Below are 25598 nucleotides of genomic sequence, written 5' to 3'. Positions count from 1 at the left end.
ACCTTAATCCCATAGAAAATCTGTGGAGGGAGCTGAAGGTTCGAGTTGCCAAACGTCAGCCTCGAAACCTTAATGACTTGGAGAAGATCTGCAAAGAGGAGTGGAACAAAATCCCTCCTGAGATGTGTGCAAACCTGGTGGCCAACTACAAGAAACGTCTGACCTCTGTGATTGCCAACAAGGGTTTTGCCACCAAGTACTAAGTCTTGCAGAGGGGTCAAATACTTATTTCCCTCATTAAAATGCAAATCAATTTATAATATTTTTGACATGCGTTTTTCTGGATTTTTTTGTTGTTATTCTGTCTCTCACAGTTCAAATAAACCTACCATTAAAATTATAGACTGATCATGTCTTTGTCAGTGGGCAAATGTACAAAATCAGCAGGGGATCAAATACTTTTTTCCCTCACTGTAGGTTGGAGTCATTAAAACTAGTTTTTCAATCACTCCACACATTTCTTGTTAACAAACTATAGTTTTGGCAAGTCGGTTAGGACATCTACTTTGTGCATGACACAAGTAATTTTTCCAACAATTGTTTACAGACAGATTATTTCACTTATAATTCACTGTATCACAATTCCAGTGGGTCAGAAGTTTACATACACTATGTTGACTGTGCCTTTAAACAGCTTGGAAAATTCCAGAAAATGATGCCATGGCTTTAGAAGCTTCATAATTTGAGTCAATTGGAGGTGTACCTGTGGATGTATTTCAAGGCCTACCTTCAAACTCAGTGCCTCTTTTCATGACATCATGGGAAAATCAAAAGAAATCAGCCAAGACCTCAGAAAGAAATGTGTAGACCTCCACAAGTCTGGTTCATCTTTAGGAGCAATTTCCTGAACGCCTGAAGGTACCACGTTCGTCTGTACAAACAATAGTATGCAAGTATAAACGCCATGGGACCATGCTGCCGTCATACCGCTCAGGAAGGAGACGCGTTCTGTCTCCTAGAGATGAACGTACTTTGGTGCGAAAAGTGCAAATCAATCCCAGTGGCCATCACAAAGCCCTGACCTCAATCCTATAGAAAATGTGTGGGCAGAACTGAAAAAGCGTGTGCGAGCAAGGAGCCCTACAAACCTGACTCAGTTACACCAGCTCTGTCAGGAGGAATGGGCCAAAATTCACCCAACTTATTGTGAGAAGCTTGTGGAAGGCTACCCAAAACATTTGACCCAAGTTAAACAATTTAAAGGCAATGCTACCAAATACTAATTGAGTGTATGTAAACTTCTGGCCCACTGGGAATGTGATTAAATAAATAAAAGGTGAAATAAAACATTCTCTACTATTATTCTGACATTTCACATTCTTAAAATAAAGTGGTGATCCTAACTGACCTAAGACAGGGAAGTTTTACTAGGATTAAATGTCAGGAATTGTGAAAAACTGAGTTTAAATGTAGTTGGCTAAGTTGTATGTGAACTTCCGACTTCAACTGTATATATGATTTGTGAAGCATTTATGTAGTGCTTATTAAGTATTTATGTATGCTAAACTTTGTAAGTTGTACTTCATTTAAAGTGGGACTGAAAATTGCTTACTTCCTGCATTGACCCCAACCTTGCCAAATATGTCCATAATGTATTTGTTCTATGTTAACTATGGGTTTTTAGAAGGGAGAACTGATCAAATACCATAGATTCCACCATAGTTGATCAAGATTATTTAGTTTAAGGGTACCTTCTGTCTTGTATGTCAGCAATAATGTAAGATGGGTACCGTAACTGAAGGCTACACAGTAGAAGATTATAGTTGGACCATTTCACTCCATAGCACCACCTAGTGTAGATATATAGAGTTTATGCCTACACAGTTCAGGGACGTAACATGACTTAACAGAGGAAATACAGCATGTGCATATGCCTCATTCAAACACAGAAGACAGGAAGATAGCGTAGAATCTACATTTACATTTTAGTCATTTACTCTTGCATTTTGATACATTCACATAAGGCAGGAAATGTTTTGCTTCACTGCTGCTGTAGGATATAGTGACACAACCCCCTCATAAGACTTGCAGACTCGTATCTGTCTCTGAATAACATACAACTTTCATTCTCATTCTACATGACATTGAAAAGCTCTCAGCATTTGTATTTTTAAGTAATAATCACTGTCCTTTTTGAGAGGTTTTGGAATTGACTTTCCACTGATTTGACTGTTTTATCTCTGTAGTCATCACACAATCCAGAGGACAACATTCACTATGTGTAAGAATTAGAACAACTTGATATGGAAGTTATAGTGGTAGTAACTATCTTTCAAAGACCAGCAGCAGTTCGCAGTGTGGCGTGTGAGGGAACATATCCACAGGTATAGCCACAGTCGGCCTGAAAGCCTCGCCTGTCAGCTTCCTATGTGGGTCGGGACTGCAACACAGCTCCCTGAAGTTCCTCATGGCCTCTCCTTCGGGTTTGCAGGAGATATAGAGCAGCCTGCGGATGGATGAGTGATTCCTTAGAGCCCGGATCACACGATAATGCAGGCCAGCGCGGGCTGGGTTCACCACAGCCGTGAGGGGGCCTCCAGAGTCGGTGGTGGAGCCCAGGACCTCCATGAGCCCAGGAAGGACTACCTCGGCTTTCCCCGGGAGGAACTCACAGTTCTGGATCTGGTTGAGGGCTGCGTTGTGTCTGGCATCTTCCACGGCCTGCTGGATGAGTTCTATCCCGATGACCCTGTCCGCTCTGGGGGACATGGTGATACCGATGGCCCCCGTTCCACAGCACACGTCCAAGAGTGTGCCCCCTCCTCCTCCCTCTCGAGCTCCATTCGGGAGGCCCATCTCTCTCACTGTGCGGTAAAGCAAATCCGCCGCCCCTTGGTTCACCTGGAAGAAGGCGTCTGCTGAGATGCGGAATTTGAACCCCAAAACCTGTGGATGATATACAGTTGAAGTCGGAAGTTTACATACAACTTAGCCAAATACATTTAAACTCAGTATTTTCACAATTCCTGACATTTAATCCTAGTAAAGATTCCCTGTCTTAGGTCAGTTAGGATCACCACTTTATTTTAAGAATGTGAAATGTCAGAATAATAGTAGAGAGAATGATTTATTTCAGCTTTTATTTCTTTCATCACATTCCCAGTGGGTCAGAAGTTTACATACACTCAATTAGTATTTAGTAGCATTGCCTTTAAATTGTTTAACTTGGGTCAAACGTTTCGGGTAGCCTTCCACAAGCTTAACACAATAAGTTGGGTGAATTTTGTCCCATTCCTCCTGACAGAGCTGGTGTAACGGAGTCAGGTTTGTAGGCCTCCTTGCTCGCACACGCTTTTTCAGTTCTGCCCACAAATGTTCTATAGGATTGAGGTCCACTCCAATACCTTGACTTTGTTGTCCTTAAGCCATTTTGCCACAACTTTGGAAGTATGCTTGTGGTCATTGTCCATTTGGAAGACCCATTTGCGACCAAGCTTTAACTTCCTGACTGATGTCTTGAGATGTTGCTTCAATATATCCACATAATTTTCCTTCCTCATGATGCCATCTATTTTGTGAAGTGCACCAGTCCCTCCTGAAGCAAAGCACCCCCACAGCATGATACTGCCACCCCCGTGCTTCACGGTTGGGATGGTGTTCTTCGACTTGCAAACACCACCTTTTTCCTCCAAACATAACGATGGTCATTATGGCCAAACAGTTCTATTTTTGTTTCATCAGACCAGAGGACATTTCTCCAAAAGGTATGATCTTTGTCCCCATGTGCAGTTGCAAACCGTAGTCTGTCTTTTTTATTGGCGGTTTTGGAGCAGTGGCTTCTTCCTTGCTGAGCGGCCGTTCAGGTTATGTCGATATAGGACTTGTTTTACTGTGGATATATATACTTGTGTACCTGTTTCCTCCAGCATCTTCACAAGGTCCTTTGCTGTTGTTCTGGGATTGATTTGCACTTTTCGCACCAAAGTACGTTAATCTCTATTAGACAGAACGCGTCTCCTTCCTGAGCGGTATGACGGCTGCATGGTCCCATGGTGTTTATACTTGTGTACTATTGTTTGTACTGATAAACGTGGTACCTTCAGGCATTTGGAAATTGCTTCCAATGATGAACCAGACTTGTGGAGGTCTACAATTTCTTTTCTGAGGTCTTGGCTGATTTCTTTTGATTTTCCCATGATGTCAAGCAAAGAGGCACTGAGTTTGAAGGTAGGCCTTGAAATACATCCACAGGTACACCTCCAATGATTTGGAAAGGCACACACCTGTCTATATAGAGGTCCCACAGTTGACAGTGCATGTCAGAGCAAAAACCAAGCCATGAGGTCTAAGGAATTGTCCATAGAGCTCCGAGACAGGATTGTGTAGAGGCACAGATCTGGGGAAGGGTTCCAAAACATTTCTGCAGCATTGAAGGTCCGCAAGAACACAGTGGCCTCCATCATTCTTAAATGGAAGAAGTTTGGAACCACAAAGACTCTTCCTAGAGCTGGCCTCCCGGCCAAACTAAGCAATCGGGGGAGAAGGGCCTTGTACAGGGAGGTGACAAAGAACCCGATGGTCACTGACAGAGCTAAGAGTTCCTCTGTGGAGATGGGAGACCCTTCCAGAAGGACAACCATCTCCGCAGCACTCCACCAATCAGGCCTTTATGGTAGTGTAGCCAGACGGAAGCCACTCCTCAGTAAAAGGCACATGACAGCCTGCTTGGAGTTTGCCATAACGCACCTAAAGACTCTCAGACCATGAGAAACAAGATTCTCTGGTCTGATGAAACAAAGATTGTACTCTTTGGCCTGAATGCCAAGCGTCACATCTGGAGGAAACCTGGCACCATCCCTACGGTGAAGCATGGTGGTGGCAGCATCATGCTGTGGGGATGTTTTTCAGCGGCAGGGACTGGGAGACTAGTCAGGATCAAGGGAAAGATAAACGGAGCAAAGTACAGAGAGATCCTTAATGAAAACCTGCTCCAGAGCGCTCAGGACCTCAGACTGGGGCGAAGGTTCACCTTCCAACAGGACAACGACCCTAAGCACACAGCCAAGACAACGCAGGAGTGGCTTCGGGAAAAGTCTCTGAATGTCCTTGAGAAGCTCAGCCAGAGCCCGGACTTGAACCCGATCCAACATTTCTGGAGAGACATGAAAATAGCTGTGCAGCAACGCTCCCCACTCAACCTGACAGATCTGCAGAGAAGAATGGGACAAACTCCCCAAATACAGGTGTGCCAAGCTTGTAGCGTCAAACCCAAGAAGACTCGAGGCTGTAATCGCTGCCAAAGGTGCTTCAACAAAGTACTGAGTATAGGGTCTGAATACTTATGTAAATGTAATATTTCCGTTTTTATTTGTAATACCTTTGCACAAAATTCTAGAAACCTGTTTTTGCTTTGTCAATATGGGGTATTGTGTGTAGATTGATGAGGGGAAAAAACTATTTAAACCATTTTAGAATATGGCTGTAACGTAACAAAATGTGGAAAAAGTCAAGGGGTCTGAATACTTTCCGAATGCACTGTAGACAGGTGTGTGCCTTTCCAAATCATGTCCAATCCATTGAATTAACCACAGGTGGACTCCAATCAAGTTGTAGAAACATCTCAAGGATGATCAATGGAAACAGGATGCACCTGTGCTCAATTTCGAGTCTCATAGCAAAGGGTCTGAATACTTATGTAAATAAGGTATTTGTTTTTTATTTTTAATACATTTGCAAAAAATTCTAAAAACCTGTTTTCACCTTCTCATTATGGGGTATTGTGTGTAGATTGATGAGGGGAAATAATTATTGAATCCATTTTAGAATAAGGCTGTAACGTAACAAAATTTGGAAAAAGGGAAGGGGTCTAAATACTTTCCGAATGCACTGTATATATAAGGGTATCTTAAAGGGATGGTTTACCCAAATTACATATTGGTTTCCTTACGCTGTAAGCAGTCTATGGACAAGGTATGACGACAGCAATCCATGCTTTGGTTTTACTTACATGGCAACTGTTTCCAAATGCTATATTCCAATCAAATGGAAGTCAATGGTATTGATTTTAGCATTTTTTGCGCTTCATGTTCAAATCATTCTAAAGTATGTAAATTGATTGTGTAGCTCAATGAAGTTACTTATAGATGATTTGGACATGAAGCGTGAAAAATGCTAATATCGGTACCATTGACCATTGATTGCCAGTTTACAGAGGAGTACAGACTGCAGTGATATTGTATTGTATTGCATTGTATTCACCTCCTCGTGTATGTGTGGCTGGCCATGCAGCAGCTGGTAGGGGGATTGCTCGTGGCTGCAGCGGGTCATGGAGCTCTCCTGGAAGTACAGGGAGTCTAGTTGGCAGATGGCACCAGGCCCCTGGGTAAAGTACTCCACCAGGCAGGACTTATGGACCTCTATCTCCTCCGGGGTGAGCCTCTGTGGGTGGAAGTAGACGATGGCCATGGTGTGGCCCGCTGCGTTTGTCCTCACTGTCACCTGTGAATGTGTAATAATTTACAGGGTTCATGTGTATACAGCAGTACTGTGTCCAATACAATTTACCCCCCCCCGGCAACAATAAAGTTTAGGCCTATCCTATCCCAGCCGTTCTCATCCCGGTCCTCTAGGCCCATCAGCAGTTCTATATATTTGAAGTATTCCAACACAAGCACAGCTGAAAAATCTGTACCAATGGGCTTGTTCGACATTGCAGCCGACATTGCAGGCGACTTCCGACTGACTGACCTACGAAACACCTTGCATCATAAATAAACTACTCATTTTTATTTGTAGATTAGTCAGTCAGTCAGAATTGACCCACAATGCATCACGGATTTGATGCTCTTGAACACAGCTAGGGCTGTGGCAGTCATGACATTTTGTCAGCCAGTGATTGTCAAGCAAATAACTGCCGGTCTAACGGTAATTGACCGTCAATTAACATAAACACGTTTAGCATCTCCTGGCTTCCACATAGCCTACAAGCCACTGATGCAGACCTTTGGAACATCTACATTTTAAAAAGTCTAATAAATCCATTTAATATAGACTACAACCCTCAAACTCAACTCTGGACCTTAAAGCCAGTTTCATTACTTTTTTTCATCGCTACCCTCTAATCAGGGACTGATTTAGACCTGGGACACCAGGTGTGTGCAATTAATTATCAGGTAGAAGAGAAAACCAGCAGCTCCGGACCTCGTAAGGTAAAGTTGAGTACCCCTGTCCAACACCATCACAATAAAAAATACAACTGAACATAGCTGAATAAAATAGAAAGGATATTTTCTCCAAACGATTTCCAAAGAAGCGTGCACATGCGGTTATTCTGTGTTGAGCGGTTAACAAAGAAACAGGTCCTCCTATATGCTTAATTTAGAGTTATTTATGCAACTTTAGTTGTGGTACAAACGTTGGGCTATATGTTTTGATTTTGGAATACATTCTAAGGCTGCATGATGCGACTCTAATGATGATTTGAAAAAAGTAGCATGAAAGGCATGAGCTCTGCTTAGTTTGTTGTGCAGGCTGCACACACTTCATCAGTCTCTCATTCACAAGCACTTGATAATATTCTCACCAGGCCTCAAATTTCCCCGTGGCATCCCCTTTGTGTGGCCGTAATGCCCCTAAAAACTCCATGCCTTTTGTGGCCAAAGTGGCCGTTCTACCCTTGGGCTGAATATAATAATTATAATTCCCTTCTCTCAGCTGCCGTGCTCCGAAGCACCTCTCACTCACATGGCTCTCTCCGATATCTCAATTCTTATTAGCCAATGCCCGTCACGTGATTGGGTCCTTCTCACAGGCATCTCAGCTAAGAAGTAGGCTACAAGTGAAGACAGACACAATGGGGACACAACTGCGCACGTCCCTCTTATCGAATTCCGAGGCGCATATTGATGATGTTAGAAGAACTGTCCACATTTAGCCTACTTTTTGTCAGCCAACAAGATGAGTATACCTAACGAACACCAAAAGCACTAGCCTATGTCAATCTACTATCCCCTATAGTACAAAAGTTGACCTATTCTATTGGTCAACTTGTCCTTCTGTGAAATAAATAAATATTCCAAACAAACTCTGGGACAGTTGTGGGATGTGATAGATCCCAAATTAATAGAACCACTCGCATCAAAAAAACGTTTAAAGGCAATGAGGCTGATGCAACAGATCAGAACGTTTAGCTTAAAATGTTGATAAACTATTTAATAAACTATTTCTTCACATTATAAGCGCAGCAATAAGCACATGGCAGTAGGCTATAAGCGTGAATGTTCCAAAATGCAATAAATTAGCGTGAAAACACTGTTCTCAAAAGTGACCGCAAATGCGATTATGCATGTAATGCTTTATTATAAAGGTGCATTCTTGGGGTGAAAATTATCTTCCCCAAACTTGAAACTCACATGCCGCCTATGTATGCCAGTTACGCTCTACACGGGTTGTAATGTACTTAATTTTAAGAAGTTATTTGGCCCCTTTAGTTGTGATACAAACCTTATCAAAACATGTAGGACTATGGGCTAGGCTACATGAGGTGTGCAACTATGATTTGAAAAAGTCGTAAAATAAAGGCATGCACTGTTTCTTGCATTACTGCACACGCTGGGCATCATTCACAAGTGATAATACATCATTCACAAGTGATAAGCTAATATTGTCACCCATCATACTATTTTTAATTTAATGTTGTCTTTACATATACTAAATAATGTGTGTGTGAAATTAGTTTTGATTTAGAATGGACCATTATCATGCCCCTGACGGAACAGAGAAAAAAATTAAGTAATCTATGCACTTAAAATCAAATCAATCAAATCAAATAGTCTGGGTAGTCATGATTAGCTGTTTAGGAGTCTTATGGCTTGGGGGTAGAAGCTGTTAAGAAGCCTTTTGGACCTAGACTTGGCACTCCGGTACCGCTTGCCGTGCGGTAGCAGAGAGAACAGTCTATGACTAGGGTGGCTGGAGTCTTTGACCATTTTTAGGGCCTTCCTCTGATAGCGAATGGAGGACACTTTTCCCGTGGCTCATTTTCTTGCCAGCCAGGTAGGCTATACTCCTGTTGTAAAGCGAAGCAATGTGCTTAGTATATAAATAAATATAGTAGGCCTAGCCTATAGAAAGCTGATTTACATTTTTACATTTTAGTCATTTAGCAGACACTCTTATCCAGAGCGACTTACAGTTAGTGAGTGCATACATTTTTCATACTGGCCCCCCATGGGAATCGAACCCACAACCCTGGCGTTGCAAGCGCCATGTTCTACCAACTGAGCTACAGGAGGCTCCTCTTTTTAATAGAGGCCATCAAAACTGTTCTCACACAATTGCATAGCCTATAGAAATGTTGCGCAACATGAGCTCATGGGCTCTAATGAAGTATTTGATTTGCGAAAACATTTGCATTGATGTCAGAGTGATTAGAGGGACAATAGAGTGCTGAGTACCAGGCAGTTAAGCATCTGTGGTAGGCTACTAATGACTATCAGCAGCATCGGCGCTTGGAGAAGCCTAGTTACCGTGGCTAACTGGTCACGTGGAATTTGACTGCAGTCATGATCGTGACCGCCAGTGTGGCGGTAATATGGTCATCGTAACAGCCCTAAACACAGCCAATCGGCACTTTCGAGTGGATCACTGTTGTCAAGTTGGTGACCATCATTGGTCACCACCTTCCAAAGTGTGTTGCATTCTGGGGATAACATTTTCTGACTTGTGCCTACATGTCAACTGCATGAACTTACGAGGCATGGACTCTACAAGGTGTCGAAAGCATTCCACAGGGATGCTGGCCCATGTTGACTCCAATGCTTCCCACAGTTGTGTCAAGATGGCTAGATGTCCTTTGGGTGGTGGAACAATCTTGATACACACGGGAAACTGTTGAGTGTGAAAAACCCAGCAGCGTTGCAGTTCTTGACACAAACCAGTGCGCCTGGCACCTACTACCGTACCTACAAAAGGCACTTACATATTTTGTCTTGCCCATTCACCCTCTGAATGGCACACAAACACAATCCATGTCTCAATTGTCTCAAGGCTTAAAAATGATTTTTTAACCCATCTCCTCCCCTTCATCTACACTGATTGAAGTGGATTTAACAAGTGACATCAATAAGGGATCATAGCTATCACCTGGATTCACCTGGTCAGTTTGTCAAAATAAAATAAATGATATGTGTCTAATTTGTATAAATACACTAGTGTATTTGCATATATTAATACATTAACATAAAGGGGAGGAACAGGGCCGCCAAACACTTGCTCTGTCGACCCTACCTGTGGTGTCTAGACTGCCTCATTAATTACTGTTGTCACGTTCTCTTGCATAAATCAACAATTGTGTCAATAGCAGGATACCCTCGGTTAAAATTCTACACGCTTGGCTCTAGATTACATCTATCTAAACATACTTTACATTGTTTGTGAGATCAGACATAATATCACTATGATCTGAGTGTTCATTTTCGGATGTTGCTTTCATTTCAGCGAATTTTTTGTAATTTGTCAACATTTCAACTGTATTAAACGATTACTTTTTTCAATCCCACAAAAAATGAACACCCATCAAAATAAAGTTATCTTTCTTCTCTTTCTTGTGATGTACGTGTTGAGATGGTGCGTTAAATCCCCAACGAAGCTTTAGCATTCTTATCGACTCAACGGAAAGCCAATGTATCCCATTGAGCCCATTTCAGCCATTGACAGGCCATTACAAACATTTCCCCGGTCGTAATATTAAAGGGAAAAATGACAGGCACAAGCAAGAGTATGAAAAAGTCACAGGAGTAAAATTAAAGCAATCAATCCTGTGATATAAAAAATTTTTTTACTTCATATTCATCATCTCCAGCAGCACCCCAACATAAACAGGTGAAAATTGCGCATTTCTAGGTTTTGTAGTAAAAAATATAGAGGAATGACATCGTCGATGTACATCATGTGATTTTAACCAATTATGAGTAGGCTTTGCCTACTAATTGGTTGATTATGTCATTGAAAACACTTATCTTCCACTTTTAACACAAGAAATAGAAACGTGCCATTTTCACAAATGTTGATATTGGGTGGTGCTGGAGATTATGAATATGAAGTTGAACATTTTTTAAATGTCCCTTTAAGTGACAAGTGGATTTGCACCCCTCAAACACAGGAAATACAGTGAAAAATATATATAGACACAACATGCAACAATTTCAAATATTTTACTGAGTTACTGTTCATATATGGAAATCAGTCAATTTTACTGAATTATAGTTCATATAAAGAAATCAGTCAATTAAAATACATTCATTAGGACCTAATCTATGGATTTCACATGACTGGGAATACAGATACCTTTAAAAAAAAAAAAGGTACGGCCGTGGTTTATAAAACCAGTCAGTATCTGGTATGACCATTTGCCTCATGCAGCACGACACATCTCCTTCGCATAGAGTTGATCAGGCTGTTGATTGTGGCCTGTGGAATGTTGTTCCACTCCTCTTCTGTGCAGAGTTGCTAGATATTGGGGGGAACTTGAACACACTGTCGTACACGCCGATCCAGAGCATCCCAAACATGCTCAATGGGTGACATGTCTGGTGAGTATGCAGACCATGGAAGAACTGGGACATTTTCAGCTTCCAGGAATTGTGTACAGACTCTTGCGACATGGGGCCTGCATTATCATGCTAAAACATGAGGTGATGGCAGCGGATGAATGGCACGACAATGAGCCTTAGGATCTCGTCATTGTATCTCTGTGCATTCAAATTGCCATCGATAGAATGCAATTGTGTTCGTTGTCCGTAGCTTATGCCTGCCCATACCATAACCCCACCGCCACCATGGGGCACTCTGTTCACAACGTTGACATCAGCAAACCTCTCGCCCACACAACGCCATACACACGGTCTGCCATCTGCCCGGTACAGTTGAAACCGGGATTAATCTGTGAAGACCACACTTCTCCAGCGTGCCAGTGGCCATTGAAGGTGAGAATTTGCCCACTGAAGTTGGTTACGACGCTGAACTGCAGTCAGTTCAAGACCCTGGTGAGGACGACGAGCATGCAGATCAGCTTCCCTGAGTTTGTGCAGATACTCTTCAGTTATGCAAACTCACAGTTTCATTAGCTCTGGTGGACATTCCTGCAGTCAGCATGCCAATTGCACTCTCCCTCAAAACTTGAACTATGTTGTGTTACAAAACTGCACATTTTAGAGTGGCCTTTTATTGTCCCCAGCACAAGGTGCACCTGTGTAATGATCATGCTGTTTAATCAGCTTCTTGATATGACACACTTGTCAGGTGGATGGATAATCTTGGCAAATGAGAAATGCTCACTAACAGGGATGTAAACGAATGTGCGCACAACATTTAAGAGAAACAAGCTTTTAGTGTGTTTGGAAAAATTTTGGGATATTTTATTACAGCTCATGAAACATGGGAGCAACACTTTACATGTTGCGTTTATATTTGTGTTCAGTATCGATGGCTGAGAAAGTCCAATCCTCAGGTGGGCGGGGAATGCTCGTTTGTGGTACCATTTGAAAGTTGACATTTTGTACATTTATCAGCCAAAAAGACACCCACCCTGTATTCAAGAACGTTGTGTCTCAACCGATGGCGGGCACAACTCAAAAACCTCCGATTATCTAAAATAGGGTCTAAGCTACAAAATATGTGAATATTTGACGTTTAAGGTAAAGAAATGCCAATTTATATGTATCTAAAAATGATCAAGAACTTATAAAATAGTTTGACAACCCTATTTGTAAGGTTTTAAATTATATCAATCTCAACCGTTTATATTTTCCAGTGATGAAGACATGGAAGTCTCATGGTATGGTGTGGTATGCAAAATAGATCAACTTTGAGCACCTTTATCTTTTTAATGTTTTGGCCTTCAGGTCCAAAAAGTCACTTTCTGAGCACCATTTTTATTTGTAGATCAGTCAGTCAGTCAATTTACCTAAGATACATCACGGTTTTGATGCTCTCAAAAACGGCCATTGCATTGCATCAACCAATGGTTGTGTGCCACTTCATTGACTGCACAGTCGGGCATCAGATTGCTATATCATATGATGTGGTTAGCTGATATGTTAAACACCTATCCAAGTGTTGTGAGATCTGATCAGGCAGGAACGTCACCACTGTTTGATTTGAATCAGTTGTGCTGGTGTTAGGATATATCAAATATATGAAATGACTGGTGGGCCCTCTGAACTGGGTTTAGATACTATCCTGTCCTACCTCCCTCCAGTGGCCTCCGTTGTGGAACAGCAGACAGGGATCAAGGGCTGACAGGCGGAGAAAGTCCTGGTAGCACCTGGCCACCAGCTTGTGTCTCTCGGGCATGTTGAGGAGGTGGTCCCCATTCACACACACAATGTTTCCCGCTTTGCCCGTTCCCACGTAGAACCCCACCGTCTTAGGGTTGCCATCCACCCCACGGTTGACCGAGAAGGTAGACTTGTTGCGGTAGCCGTCCCTGACAGGTGACGGTAAGATAGGTAGCAGAGGGAAGCTGAGTTTGGTACTCCTGGGTGGGGAAGAAGATTGTGTCAAGGCCTTATGTTGGGTCGACTCTCCACATAAGAGTTGATCTGAGAGCTGTAGTAGGATCCTCTCCTGGTGCTTCTGTTTCAGCTGGAGTTGTTCGTCGTAACTCAGCCGCCACAGAGGAGTGACAGAGTCGGCCAGTCTCTCCTCCCAGGGCAGGTGTTCATTTGATGCAGGCTTGTTCCTGAACTTCTTTCTCCATTTCTTCTTTGCTAATTGTGGTGGTTTCCCTGGGTTGGTGGTGGTATCACCATCAGCCTTGGCTGCCGAGCATAGACATGCCTTCACCAGAACATTTACTGGCTTATGTTTTAGTAATGCTGGCCTTAAACCTGCTAGTATTAAAAGCATGGCAAAGGGGGGACTATATGACTAAACTATACACAGAAACACACACGTTTTAGTGGCTGTTGTACATACATTGTGATTATTGATCCTTGGACGCCTCCGTTGATCAATTAACGTTAGCTTGAATGAAGCTAACTAACACGTTTTGCCACTTATGTTATAGTACATGTATTTCTGTATTTACAATTTGACAAATAGCCTAGGCAACCGAACAAATAAAAAATGGGTATATCGCAATGTATCACAATTCGCAATTTGAAGCCAACTATGTTAAAAATGAATTAGTCACTGACCCTGAACGTATACATGTGCACGGAGATTGAAATTCAATGACGAATTATTTAAGTTCCTGTTTTATTTTACCTTCCCGGTGACGCCATCATAGGGCGACCTGGGGGCAGTAAACAGACTAGTTCCGCTGTCGCGATGGAATCAAACAAGGACGAAGCTGAACGGTGCATAAAGATTTCTATAAGTGCACTCAGTAATAACCAACCAGACAAAGCTACGAGGTTTCTAGAAAAGGCACAGCGTTTGTTTCCAACCGATCAGGCCAAAAGTACGTTGATTATCTATTGTTATGCGTGCAGTATTTTCTATCAGTTGGTTGTGTGGCCAAAGTACAATCAGAACCAAATCTTCTAACTTTAGCTAGCATGACATCGACCTCCGTTTTTGGAGAGGTGGTACTTGTAGTTACTTTTATTATCAACAACTCATCTTTGTAATGGCATGTTGATTTATTTCTCATGTTAATGAGAAACATCCACATGAGATAGCTAACGTTAGATAGCAGGCTTGTTGTTAGCTTGCTAGCCAACCCATACCCAGCCCACCCTAAGGCGCTTGCATTACAGTACATGAATGGCCAAGTTATCTAACTAGCTAGTAACTACTTCCCTAGCTTTCTTGCTTGTGGTATGCTGACACAGGTGGCACTGGTGGTAGCTATACCACCAACATTGCTGTAACGTTACATAGTTGCAAAATAGTGTAGGAGATAAAATGTAGGCCTTACTGTACTGTGATGCACGTCTGACATTTGCCTTAGTTATGGGGAGAGAAGTGTAAGTTATATGGCTGCAGTGACATGCCAACGTTATCACTTATCATCGTCATCTGCAGCTGTCTCTTAACCTATTCCTATCCACCCAGGTTTACTAGAGTCCATCAAACAGAATAGGAAACCACCAGATGAAGAAGAGAGGCCTATGAACGGGGATGGTTTTGGAGTGAGACACCGTAGCCACGGAGACGAAGCCGCAGACTCAGCCAAACCATACACATCAGATCAGCTGGATGCTGTTAAAAAGTATGTCTGTGTAGTTATTATGTTTAACAGAGCCAGAAGGAGTTCCCCCTAACCGCTGGTCCAGGATTTGGTATTTGTTTATCATCTCTAATGGTTAAGGTTTGGAATCAGGATTGGGGTTGATTAAATTATCCTAGATCTGTGTTTAAGGGGAACATCTACTTTGTATACTTTGACAATTATAACCTCTATCTAAAATATGTTTTAACAGGCCTACTTTAGAATGATTTAGACAACCTGAGATACTGCTACATGGTTCATTGTTTGTTTTCTTGCTCATTGCTCGACTAATTGGTTTGCTTCACTGACTTGTTTACTTTCTCTGTGCTTCTCTTATGTAATGTGTGTAGAATAAAGAGTTGTAAAGACTACTATGAGATTCTGGGAGTTGAAAAGGATGCCGGGGAGGAGGACCTGAAGAAGTCCTACAGGAAACTGGCCCTGAAATTCCACCCCGATAAAAACCATGCTCCAGGAGCCACAGAGGCGTTTAAAGGTAACCTCTCTTTTGGCAGTTGAAATTTCACCACTTGCTAATAAGTGCAGAATGTCATATCTGAAGTATACCATCATGGCAAAGTATGTTTAAAAGCTTAACTGAAGTTACTGTGTGTTTTTTGTGTTCCCCAGCCATTGGCAATGCGTACGCTGTGCTCAGTAACACAGAGAAGCGGAGCCAGTATGACCAGTATGGTGAGGAGAGAGCTCACCCTACCAGACAACAGCAAAGGCACCAGCGCCATGACTTCGAAGCCGACATCTCGCCCGAGGACCTCTTCAACATGTTCTTTGGAGGAGGTTTCCCATCACGTGAGTTGGGTCGTATTATTCATTGGGCACCAAACTGAAAAAAACGAACTGAAACAGGGAGGGACTTCTTGAATTTCCCCAATAAGAAAAGCACATTTTTGTTTTCCGTGGCAAAATATTTTGAAACATTATTGGTTGCATGCCCTAAAGAACACAATCTTGGTTGTGGACAAAAAGGTGGTCTAAATGATGTTCTGCTGGCCTGGATGTTTGTTGTTCTATACTGTATGTTCTGCTCTCTTCCAGGTAATGTACATGTTTACAGAAACGGCGGAATGCACTTTGGCCATCAGCATAGAGCAGGACCAGAGAGGAGAGAACAGCGGGATGTAAGTGAAATCTGTAGACTCCTTTTTGTTGATCAATGGACCCTTTTCCTCACTTCATGACAGAATGAAATGTGCTGACCATGACGATAGTCAAACTTATACAGTGTTTAGTTATCTATCTTATTCTGTGATGTGTGTGCTGAATTCCAAATGGACACCTAAACCTTATCCCTAGAGACTGTGTAGATCTGACAGATAGAGCTGAGGTTCTCAGAAAGCTCAGAGAGCACTTTGGACAGCGTAAACCAGTGAGGAAACGGGGGAAAGTGAGTGAAATCTGTAAATTATGTAGGTAGTTAATCCATTTATTTCTAATTTCTTCAAGGTAGAAAGTAGGTTGTTGTGCTCTGAAAATCTAAATGTTGACCACGCTAATAGTCAGACCTAGATATTGTGCCTTTATTCTGTGATGTAGAGTGCCTTCGGAAAGTATTCAGACCCCTTGACCTTTTCCACATTTTGTTACGTTACAGCCTTATTCTGAAATGGATTAAATCGTTTTTTCCCCTCATCAATCTACACACGATAACACATAATGACAAAGCAATAACAGGTTTTTAGAAAATGTTAATTTATTATAAATAGAAAACTGAAATATCACATTTACATAATTATTCAGACCCTTTACTCAGTACTTTGTTGAAGCACTTTTGGCAGCGATTACAGCCTTGAGTCTTCTTGGGTATGACGCTAAAAGCTTGGCACACCTGTATTTGGGGAGTTTCTCCCATTCTTCTCTGCAGATTCTCTCAAGCTCTGTCAGGTTGGATGGGGAGCGTTGCTGCACAGATATTTTCAGGTCTCTCCAGAGATGTTCGATCGGGATCAAGTCCGGGCTATGGCTGGGCCACTCAAGGACATTCAGAGACTTGTCCAGAAGCCACTGCTGCGTTGTCTTGGCCATGTGCTTAGGGTCGTTGTCCTGTTGGAAGGTGAACCTTTGCCCCAGTCTGAGGTCCTGAGCGTTCTGGAGCAGGTTTTCATCAAGGATCTCTCTGTACTTTGCTCCGTTCATCTTTCCTTCGATCCTGAGTAGTCTCCCTGTTCCTGCCGCTGAAAAATATCCCCACAGCATGATGCCGCCACCACCTTCTCCTACCTATAAAGCATGGTGGAGGCAGCATCATGCTGTGGGGATGTTTTTCAGCGGCAGAGACTGGGAGACTAGTCAGTATCGAGGCAAAGATGAACAGAGCAAAGTACAGAGAGATCCTTGATGAAAACCTGCTCCAGAGCGCTCAGGACATCAGACTGGGGCGAAGGTTCACCTTCCAACAGGACAACGCCAGGTTTCCTCCAGATGTGACGCTTGGCATTCAGGCCAAAGAGTTCAAACTTGGTTTCATCAGACCAGAGAATCTTGTTTCACATGGTCCGAGAGTCTTTAGTAGCCTTCTGACAAACTCCAAGCGGGCTGTCATGTGCTTTTTACTGAGGAGTGGCTTCCATCTGGGCACTGTACCATAAAGGCCTGATTGGTGGAGTGCTGCAGAGATGGTTGTCCTTCTGGAAGGTTCTCCCATCACCACAGAGGAGCTCTGTCAGAGTGACCATCGGGTTCTTGGTCACCTCCCTGACCAAGGCCCTTCTCCCCTGATTGCTCAGTTTGGCCGGGCGGTCAGCTCTAGGAAGAGTCTTGGTGGTTCCAATCTTCTTCCATTTTAAGAATGATGGAGGCCTCTGTGTTCTTGGGGACCTTCAATGCTGCAGAAATATTTTGGTACCCTTCCCCAGATCTGTGCCTCGACACAATCCTGTCTCGAAGCTCTACGGACAATTCCTTCGACCTCATGGCTTGGTTTTTGCTCTGACATGCACTGTCAACAGTGGGACCTTATATACATTTACATTTCCAGAGCGACTTACAGTTAGTGAGTGCATAATTATTTTTTTCTTCATATAGACAGGTGTGTGCCTTTCCAAATCATGTCCAATCAATTGAATTTATCACAGGTGGACGCCAATCAAGTTGTAGAAACATCTCAAGGATGATCAGTGGAAACAGGATGCACCTGAGCTCAATTTCGAGTCTATTAGCAAACGGTCTGAGTACTTATGTAAATAAGGTATTTCTGTTTTTTTTATTTTTAATACATTTGCGAACATTTCTATAAACATGTATTTAATCAATTTTAGAATAAGGCTGTAACTTAACAAAGAGGAAAAAGTCAAGGGGTCTGAATACAGTCCGAAGGCACTGTATGTGCTGAATACTAAATCGACCCCTGACCCCTATCCCTAGAGACTTCCTGTATATCCGAAAGCAATTGTTATGGTTCCATCTTACCCTCTGTCAGGCAGGTTGAGGTTCTGCCAATCCTTTCAGATCTGCATAAAGTAGGGGCTAGGAGTCCGTTTTGAATTCACCTGAGGAGTGCTTGAGCAGGGTTGACTCTTATCTCACTCTCTTTCTCTCTCTGTATCGCTCTCTTTCTCTCCCCCTATAGGGAGGCTTTGCCCTGTTTGTCCAGCTGATGCCCATCCTCATCCTAATCTTCGTCTCCGCCCTCAGCCAGATGATGGTGACCCCTCCCCCCTACAGCCTTAGCCACCGCTCGTGAGTCTCAATGTCCTCCTTTACGCACTAACACTTCTACCACTCACTTATAAAATAGTTATACAAACTTCTATACAGCTCTGCTACTTACTTATAATAGCAGTGTTTGACAGACGTGCATCATTTTCAGCTTGTGGTCACCGCTTCAGAATAGATTAAACGTTGGTTTTGTCACAAGGAAATCTGAAAGGCTTTAATTGGGTCAGTGTAAAAAATAATATTGATGAACAACCTCTAAAGCATCTCTGGTTATCACTTTATCACATATCATTTATTACATCTGAGGGTATCAGTTGTTACAACATGGAATTATACATGTTTAGTCTATCTTGTGCTCGTAATGGACCTGTGTGTCAAGATTTTGATTGTATGACTTCATTTGCCCTTTTTTTCTTGTAATTCTTTATGACGTGATGTTACTTACGAAGTTGAACCACCCTGTTTGTCACACTCTCACATCCTGTTTTATCACTTCCTGTGCTGCGCTGCAGAGGTGCGGGCCACATCAACCGGAGGCAGACACAGACCCTGAAGGTGTCTTACTACGTAGGACCTAGCTTCACCAAGGAGTACTCTGGAAAAGACCTAAGGAGTGTGGAGAGGAGTGTGGAGGAAGACTACATCTCCAACCTCAGGAACAACTGCTGGAAGGAGAAGCAACAGAGTAAGTCACAGCCCAACGTTAACACAACGCACATGCAAAGTTTGTACCCTTTTCACACTGTCATGCCATTCTGTACTTTACTGTACTGGCTTGGCTATTTTCCTCTCACATTGTCCAGCATTCCAGCAACTACTAACCAGGCCAGGCCGATGCAGTGAAGTTATGCTAAAGTTTGCTATTTTTTATAATGTGCATAATTATATTTTTCAATATATTGGATACATTTTTGTGTGTTTTTGTCTTCCAGAGGAAGGCTTGCTGTACCGTGCTCGTTATTTCGGAGACTCTGACTTGTACCAAAGGGCTCAGCGGATGGGCACGCCTAGCTGCTCACGACTGTCGGAGATTCAGGTCATGCTACATGGATAAGAACCCACAAACAAACAGAATGGTAAATTTGATATCAATATCAATTGATACTGTTTTGACTTTGATATTGTTTGATATCAGTTTGATATGCAAGGCATATCTTGATATTGGTTTATCCTTTCTGCTAACCTACTCTATTATGTAAAAAAAAGCATACATGACTGTTCCTGCATGCACAAAACCCTCTTGCAGATGTTCTCACATGCTCTCAACTTAGCATACTTAATTGCCAGGACTTTACAGAGCTGTGGAAGTGAAACGAAAAGTGAACCTTTACACAGTTTCAATGTTTTGTATTAAACCAATGTATACTTCTTTTTTTTTACTGATATAGATTTTCCATTATCGATGCCCATGATTAATCGTTATCCTATTTGATATGTGCTTGCATGACTTGCTGCCTGTCTACTCTGATTTAAACCTCGATCTCAAAGGTTTTGTTATTGGAGATCCATTTGATGTTTTATTAATTGCTCCATACTTATTTCTTCCTCTCAGATTATTTGGTACTTGAATCGAATGAGAAGAAATCAATATACAACGCCCTATTCAAGCTCACACATAAAAATTGGAGCAGCAATTTGAGAGAAACTGCCTTAGATCCATATGGTGGGTTGCAGACAGATATGGCCTGTCGGGGGGGACCCCTCTCTCTCTGCACACTCCTGTGGACAGTCTTAACTTCCTGTAGAACTGTGAAACAAACGGACAAGGTGATGGCTGGTTTAAATACAAAAACACTTCAAGGCTGGCTGAACTAGACGGGTGTCATGGTTTTTTGAAAGAGATTAAATATATTTTTGAATGGTACATTGCCTTCAGAAAGTATTCACACCCCTTGACTTTTTCACATTTTGTTGTGTTACAGCCTGAATTAAAAATTGATTAAATTGATTTTTTTGTTTGGGGCAAATCCAATACAACACATTACTGAGTACCACTCTCCATATTTTCAAGCATAGTGGTGGCTGCATCATGTTATGAGTATGCTTGTAATCGTTGAGGACTGGGGAGTTTTTTTGGATAAAAAAGAAATGGAATTGAGATAAGCACAGGCAAAATCCTAGTGGGAAACCTGGTTCAGTCTTCTTTCCACCAGACACTGGGAGATTAATTCACCTTTCAGCAGGACAATAACCTAAAACACAAGGCCAAATCGACACTGGAGTTGCTTACCAAAAAGACAGTTAATGTTCCTGAGTGGTCAAGTTACAGTTTTCACTTAAACCTGCTTGGACATCTTTGGCAAGACTTGAAAATGGTTGTCTAGCAATGATCAACAACCAATTTGACAGAGCTTGAAGAATTTAAAAAATAATAATGGGCAAATATTGTACAATCCAGGTATGCAAAGCTCTTAGAGACTTAACCAGAAAGACTCACAGCTGTAATTGCTGCCAAAGGTGATTCTAACATGTATTGACTCAGGGGTGTGAATACTTATTTCATTTTCAATAAATGTAAAACATTTCTAAAAACATGTTTTCACTTTCATTATGGGGTATTGTGTTTAGATGGGTGAGAGAGAGAAATTGATTGAATCAATTTTGAATTCAGGCTGTAACACAACAAAATGTGGAACAAGTCGAGGGGTGTGCATACTTTCTGAAGGCTCTGCATACTGCTAAAGCTGCTAAAATAAAGCTTCCTTCCTCCTTTTCCCTATTATGTTTTGATCAATATTTTAAAGAACCAACTCAAGGCCTTCTGTTTAGACATCTGAACCAATAATACAAAATAAAAAAAGTAATTTTTATAGTTCATACTTGTATATACTATACATCGTATTTTTAACAACACAGGTTAGATGGCTTTAAGAAGCTAATGTCATTTATTATATAATGTAATGTACCCTGTGGATTTGCTTGTAGCCCATTGGATTATGGAGATGAGTATTGAAAATGATTGCACAAATGAAAATCTGTATTTATTCAAATTAAACACAAATTGGTGTCTTCCTTTTATAGTCACAATTATGACCTAATGTGGTGCCACTGAAATATTACAGAGACTAATATTTGATCCATTAACAACATACTTCACATGGATATTTAATTTGAAAAATAATGTATTTAGGTCTTCAGTTTTAAGTTCTTGAAGGAAAGTACAAAAAGCAGTACAGGTTAACAGGTGAATATTTGAGTATCAAATAAATAGACGGTCTAATCAAATGCATGGTTTAAAAACAGCAGTTTTGCATTGTAATGCCCATATCACATGTCAATTAATGTGGAAAACTGCCATTAACAAGATATATATAGTATGTGTTCCCTAGAAAACATTCAATAAATGTTTGGTTTAAGAATAAAACCATTTTTAGGTTCATTTGATGCATAGTAAACATTGTTGCACAATATTTTCTTGCCCCACTATGGGAATAAAAAGAGTATCCACTTCAGAGTTTGGCTATGGAATGTCCTTCCACACCCTCAAAAGTGGAATGAGTTTTCTTTAGGTTCATTGGTGACCACATTGGTACAGTATATCTGAATTCACTTCAGCTATCACACAGAGGAATACACGGCTTCTCTCACTTCAGCTGTCCTGAGTCCAGAGCTATAGACAATACATATTAGACCAGAGTCAAAGTATTTAGGTGTGCTTGATTTGCACTTTTGGGACCATTATATCGGTTCCATTGTACCGGGCATACCAAACAAAGCACAGATATGTATTATTAGACCCAAGTCTGATACATCTACTACAAACACCTATAGCTCTGGCCAGGTCAGCACTCTTCAATGAGCAGCTCTCCTGAACTATACAGCTTTCTTTTGATAGCTCTGAACCCGGTACTGAGCCTGAGAGTGTGTGTGTGTCTCCCACTCTGCCTCTGGGGGGACCCATTCCCCCAGGCCCTAAAGAGCCTCTGCAACTTGGGCCACAACTCCCCCACCACTGGCCGTAACACCAGGGTGAGATGGAAAGTAGGAACCAGGTTAGGGTCAACGGTTATCTGCTCCACACTACACAGTCGTCCCCCAAATTCACCTTGTGGTCCCCCTGCTCCACACACAGGTCAACGAGCGCCCCCTTCAGGCTGCAAGGCTCACTAGGCGCCAGATGGAGCAGCTCCTGGCCAATGTTTGGCAGGAGAAGATCTGGTAGGACAAGTTTGGAATAGTGCAGGACAGTGTGTGTGGCATCAGAGAGGCTCTTGACAATGGGCTCTACAATCTGGGCACAGAGAGACTCCTCCAGTGGGCTGTAGAAGAGACCACAGTCGGATTCTGATACCATGGACATGTCTGTGACTGATCCTGAACAGAGAAGAAAACAATAGGGTTACTTTTAATTCATTGTACAGTGCTGTTACAATCGAACTTGGGATCAATTTCAAAATGACATTTCAAGTTAAGCCTATGGATAAGCAACTATAGGAAAACGACATGCAAATATTTTAGGCAAAAGTGTTATGCTTTTTAGATCTATTTTGGAATCAATATTGGACTGACTATTGCTGCATAGCTTTTGTGTGATACATTGGGTCCTTGATGAAGGGCCAGTGCTATACGGGATTATTGGGACGTCCCTACCCTACCCTAACCCCTTAACCTTGACCATAACACTGTGCACCATAACACCCTAGCACTGTGCCCAACCCCCTCTCAAATTTACTATCAAGCCCCAAATAACCCACGGGTACACAAAGATAGTCTCGGCTATCCCCACGACAACCCTTGAAAGTCACACAATTTTGTATTTTTCGGGGGAGAAAATGACAGTGGGGAACAGTGCATGCATGCACTGTATTCCTATGTCATGACTCTATAACAGTAAACATTTCCAGTTTTGGGGAGAAGTGAACTACTGGTAATTAACGTACATATTGCAGTAGCTTGGTGCTAGTTTAACTAAATTCAAATCGAGGTAGTGTTTTCAGTAGATCATTACTTTTTGACAAGTAGCGGTGTAGCTACTGGAACTACACACTACTTTTTTTGCAAAAATAAAATATGGGTGAAGTAGGCAATTGCCAAATGTTCTTTATTTTTGGCATCAGACCTGCCTAATTATTATGGAATTATTTTTGTTTCATTAATATCAAGCAAAACTTCTGAAGTCAAGAACAAAATTCTGAGTATTGAGAGCAAAAATAATAATATTGCAAGCAAAACATACACAATTATTATATTAAAATGCGAGAACAAATGTATTGTAAATGATTGCAAAAACATAGTTTTCAGGGAAACATTTTCAATGATAGCTCGATTGTGATGAAACGCCTCCACCTCCATTATTTTTTTGCTTTTGTAAGTTTTGGGACATTCATTCCAGCAGCATAGTACCCTGCATCCCACTGCTGGTTTGCCTCTGAAGCTAAGCAGGGTTGGTCCTGGTTGGTCCCTGGATGGGAGACCAGATGTTGCTGGAAGTGGTGTTGGAGTGCAAGTAGGGGGCATTTTTCCTTCTGGTCTTAAGATCACATCCCAATGCTCCAGGGCAGTGATGGGGCCATTACCTACCCTGTGTAGGGTGCCATCTTTGGATGTTAAATGTAAGACTAGGGGTGTTAACCCCAGTGTCCTGGCTAAATTACCAACCAACCCCATCACTCCTAATTGGCATAGATCACTACACAGCATACCATAATGTTCTGAATAATGGCCAAGTCTACCTCGCTCCTTTTTCGACTGAATCGCTTGGGAGTAACAAACACAAGTCCAACACTTATCGGAAACTGCTAAGCTACCTGTTCACTGCTCTCCGGGGATGTGCACCTCAACCCTGGGCCTAACACCACCAAGCCTGCGATACTCACAGAGTGGATGGCCGCATCCTCAAATCATCGCTGAGTTGGGTGAGTGTTATGGTCCCATGATTTCTCTCGAGTCACCTGGCTCCAAGATGAAATTTGACTCTCCAAACATATCCAAGTCACTATACGCGATCCCCGACTCTGCTTCTGGCATGCAAAATGTTTTAATAGACCCCTTTCTGTGTTTGCAAACATTGCCGCACAAGAGCGATGCACGCAAGTTGGTGGCAGAACAAGGAGTTCTTATAGAACGCCAGCAAAAACAGCCTCTATTTACATGTTGCTTATGAGTGCATTTCACACTACTTTTGGATTATAATTGGATTTTAAGGCTTGTATGAATGTCCTGCTTAAAATCATGTTTGTGTCATCATCGCAAATCAACTGCATTATACTTAAAAAACACTTCAACTTCAATCAGTAAAATGGCTCTTTGGCTAGCTTTTGCTACAGCCTATATCAATGAGCCTTAGCGTTCTAGCTAACATCCATAATACTGTAGTTATTTTGCAAAGATCACAACCAAATATAATATTTGTGACTGTTCAAGCAAGAATCAAAACATGTAAGAGTATGAGATTGATCTGAGGGGTATTCCAGAAAGATGGTTTAACAAATTCAGGATTTCCTGAACATATCCGGCTTGTCTTAACCATATGAGGGAGTCCAGGACTTCTTGGTTCCAAAACGGCTGCTTCTAGTTTAAGTTATTAGGCTAAGCGAAGCGCAGATTGGTTGATCTGACAACTGGCGCATGCACGTAACATTCAAAAAGATCCTAATGTCGAAGACAGAAAAAACAATATATATGGAGTCAGAAGACAGAGCCCAATATTTAACTAGAACAAGAAACAATTGTAACACTAAACAACGAATATGTTCACATATTTACAAAAAAAAAAGTAATACATCCGCCACCGCAAAAGCCAGAGAGGAAGCCTGGCAGAAAATTG

At 41.9% G+C, this 25598-nt stretch overlaps 2 protein-coding genes and 1 pseudogene across 3 annotated transcripts; 1 reads left to right on the top strand and 2 right to left on the bottom strand.

Annotated features, from left to right (window-relative positions):
* Nucleotides 1-1433: 1433 nt before the first annotated feature.
* Nucleotides 1434-14188, bottom strand: LOC121574144 (tRNA (uracil(54)-C(5))-methyltransferase homolog-B). 2 transcript variants are annotated; one of them, XM_041886777.2, is made up of 3 exons: nt 14139-14188; nt 6199-6438; nt 1434-2886 (listed from the first exon to the last, which is right to left on the bottom strand). In XM_041886777.2, the coding sequence occupies exons 1-3, from the start codon at nt 14151-14153 to the stop codon at nt 2266-2268; spliced, it is 876 nt and encodes a 291-aa protein (XP_041742711.2). In that variant the 5' UTR covers nt 14154-14188; the 3' UTR covers nt 1434-2265. The 2 variants fall into 2 exon arrangements, with proteins under 2 accessions (XP_041742711.2, XP_041742702.2); XM_041886768.2 differs by having other exon boundaries at nt 13189-14181.
* A 60-nt stretch (nt 14189-14248) lies between these two features.
* LOC121574137 (dnaJ homolog subfamily B member 12) lies at nt 14249-20748 on the top strand. Its single transcript, XM_041886758.1, has 9 exons — nt 14249-14404; nt 15001-15157; nt 15508-15653; nt 15788-15967; nt 16214-16296; nt 18744-18853; nt 19345-19517; nt 19765-19908; nt 20385-20748. Exons 1-8 carry the CDS (start codon nt 14272-14274, stop codon nt 19884-19886), a joined length of 1104 nt encoding a protein of 367 aa, XP_041742692.1. The 5' UTR covers nt 14249-14271; the 3' UTR covers nt 19887-19908; nt 20385-20748.
* Nucleotides 20749-22614: 1866 nt separating this feature from the next.
* Nucleotides 22615-24799, bottom strand: LOC121567281 (annotated as a pseudogene).
* Between the last annotated feature and the right edge of the window lie 799 nt (nt 24800-25598).

This window comes from Coregonus clupeaformis, chromosome 1 (assembly GCF_020615455.1).
Source record: "Coregonus clupeaformis isolate EN_2021a chromosome 1, ASM2061545v1, whole genome shotgun sequence".
In the NCBI taxonomy this organism is placed as follows: domain Eukaryota; kingdom Metazoa; phylum Chordata; class Actinopteri; order Salmoniformes; family Salmonidae; genus Coregonus; species Coregonus clupeaformis.
The sequence above is the reverse complement of the archived record's forward strand: the minus strand, read 5'-3'. Positions and strand labels throughout refer to the sequence as shown.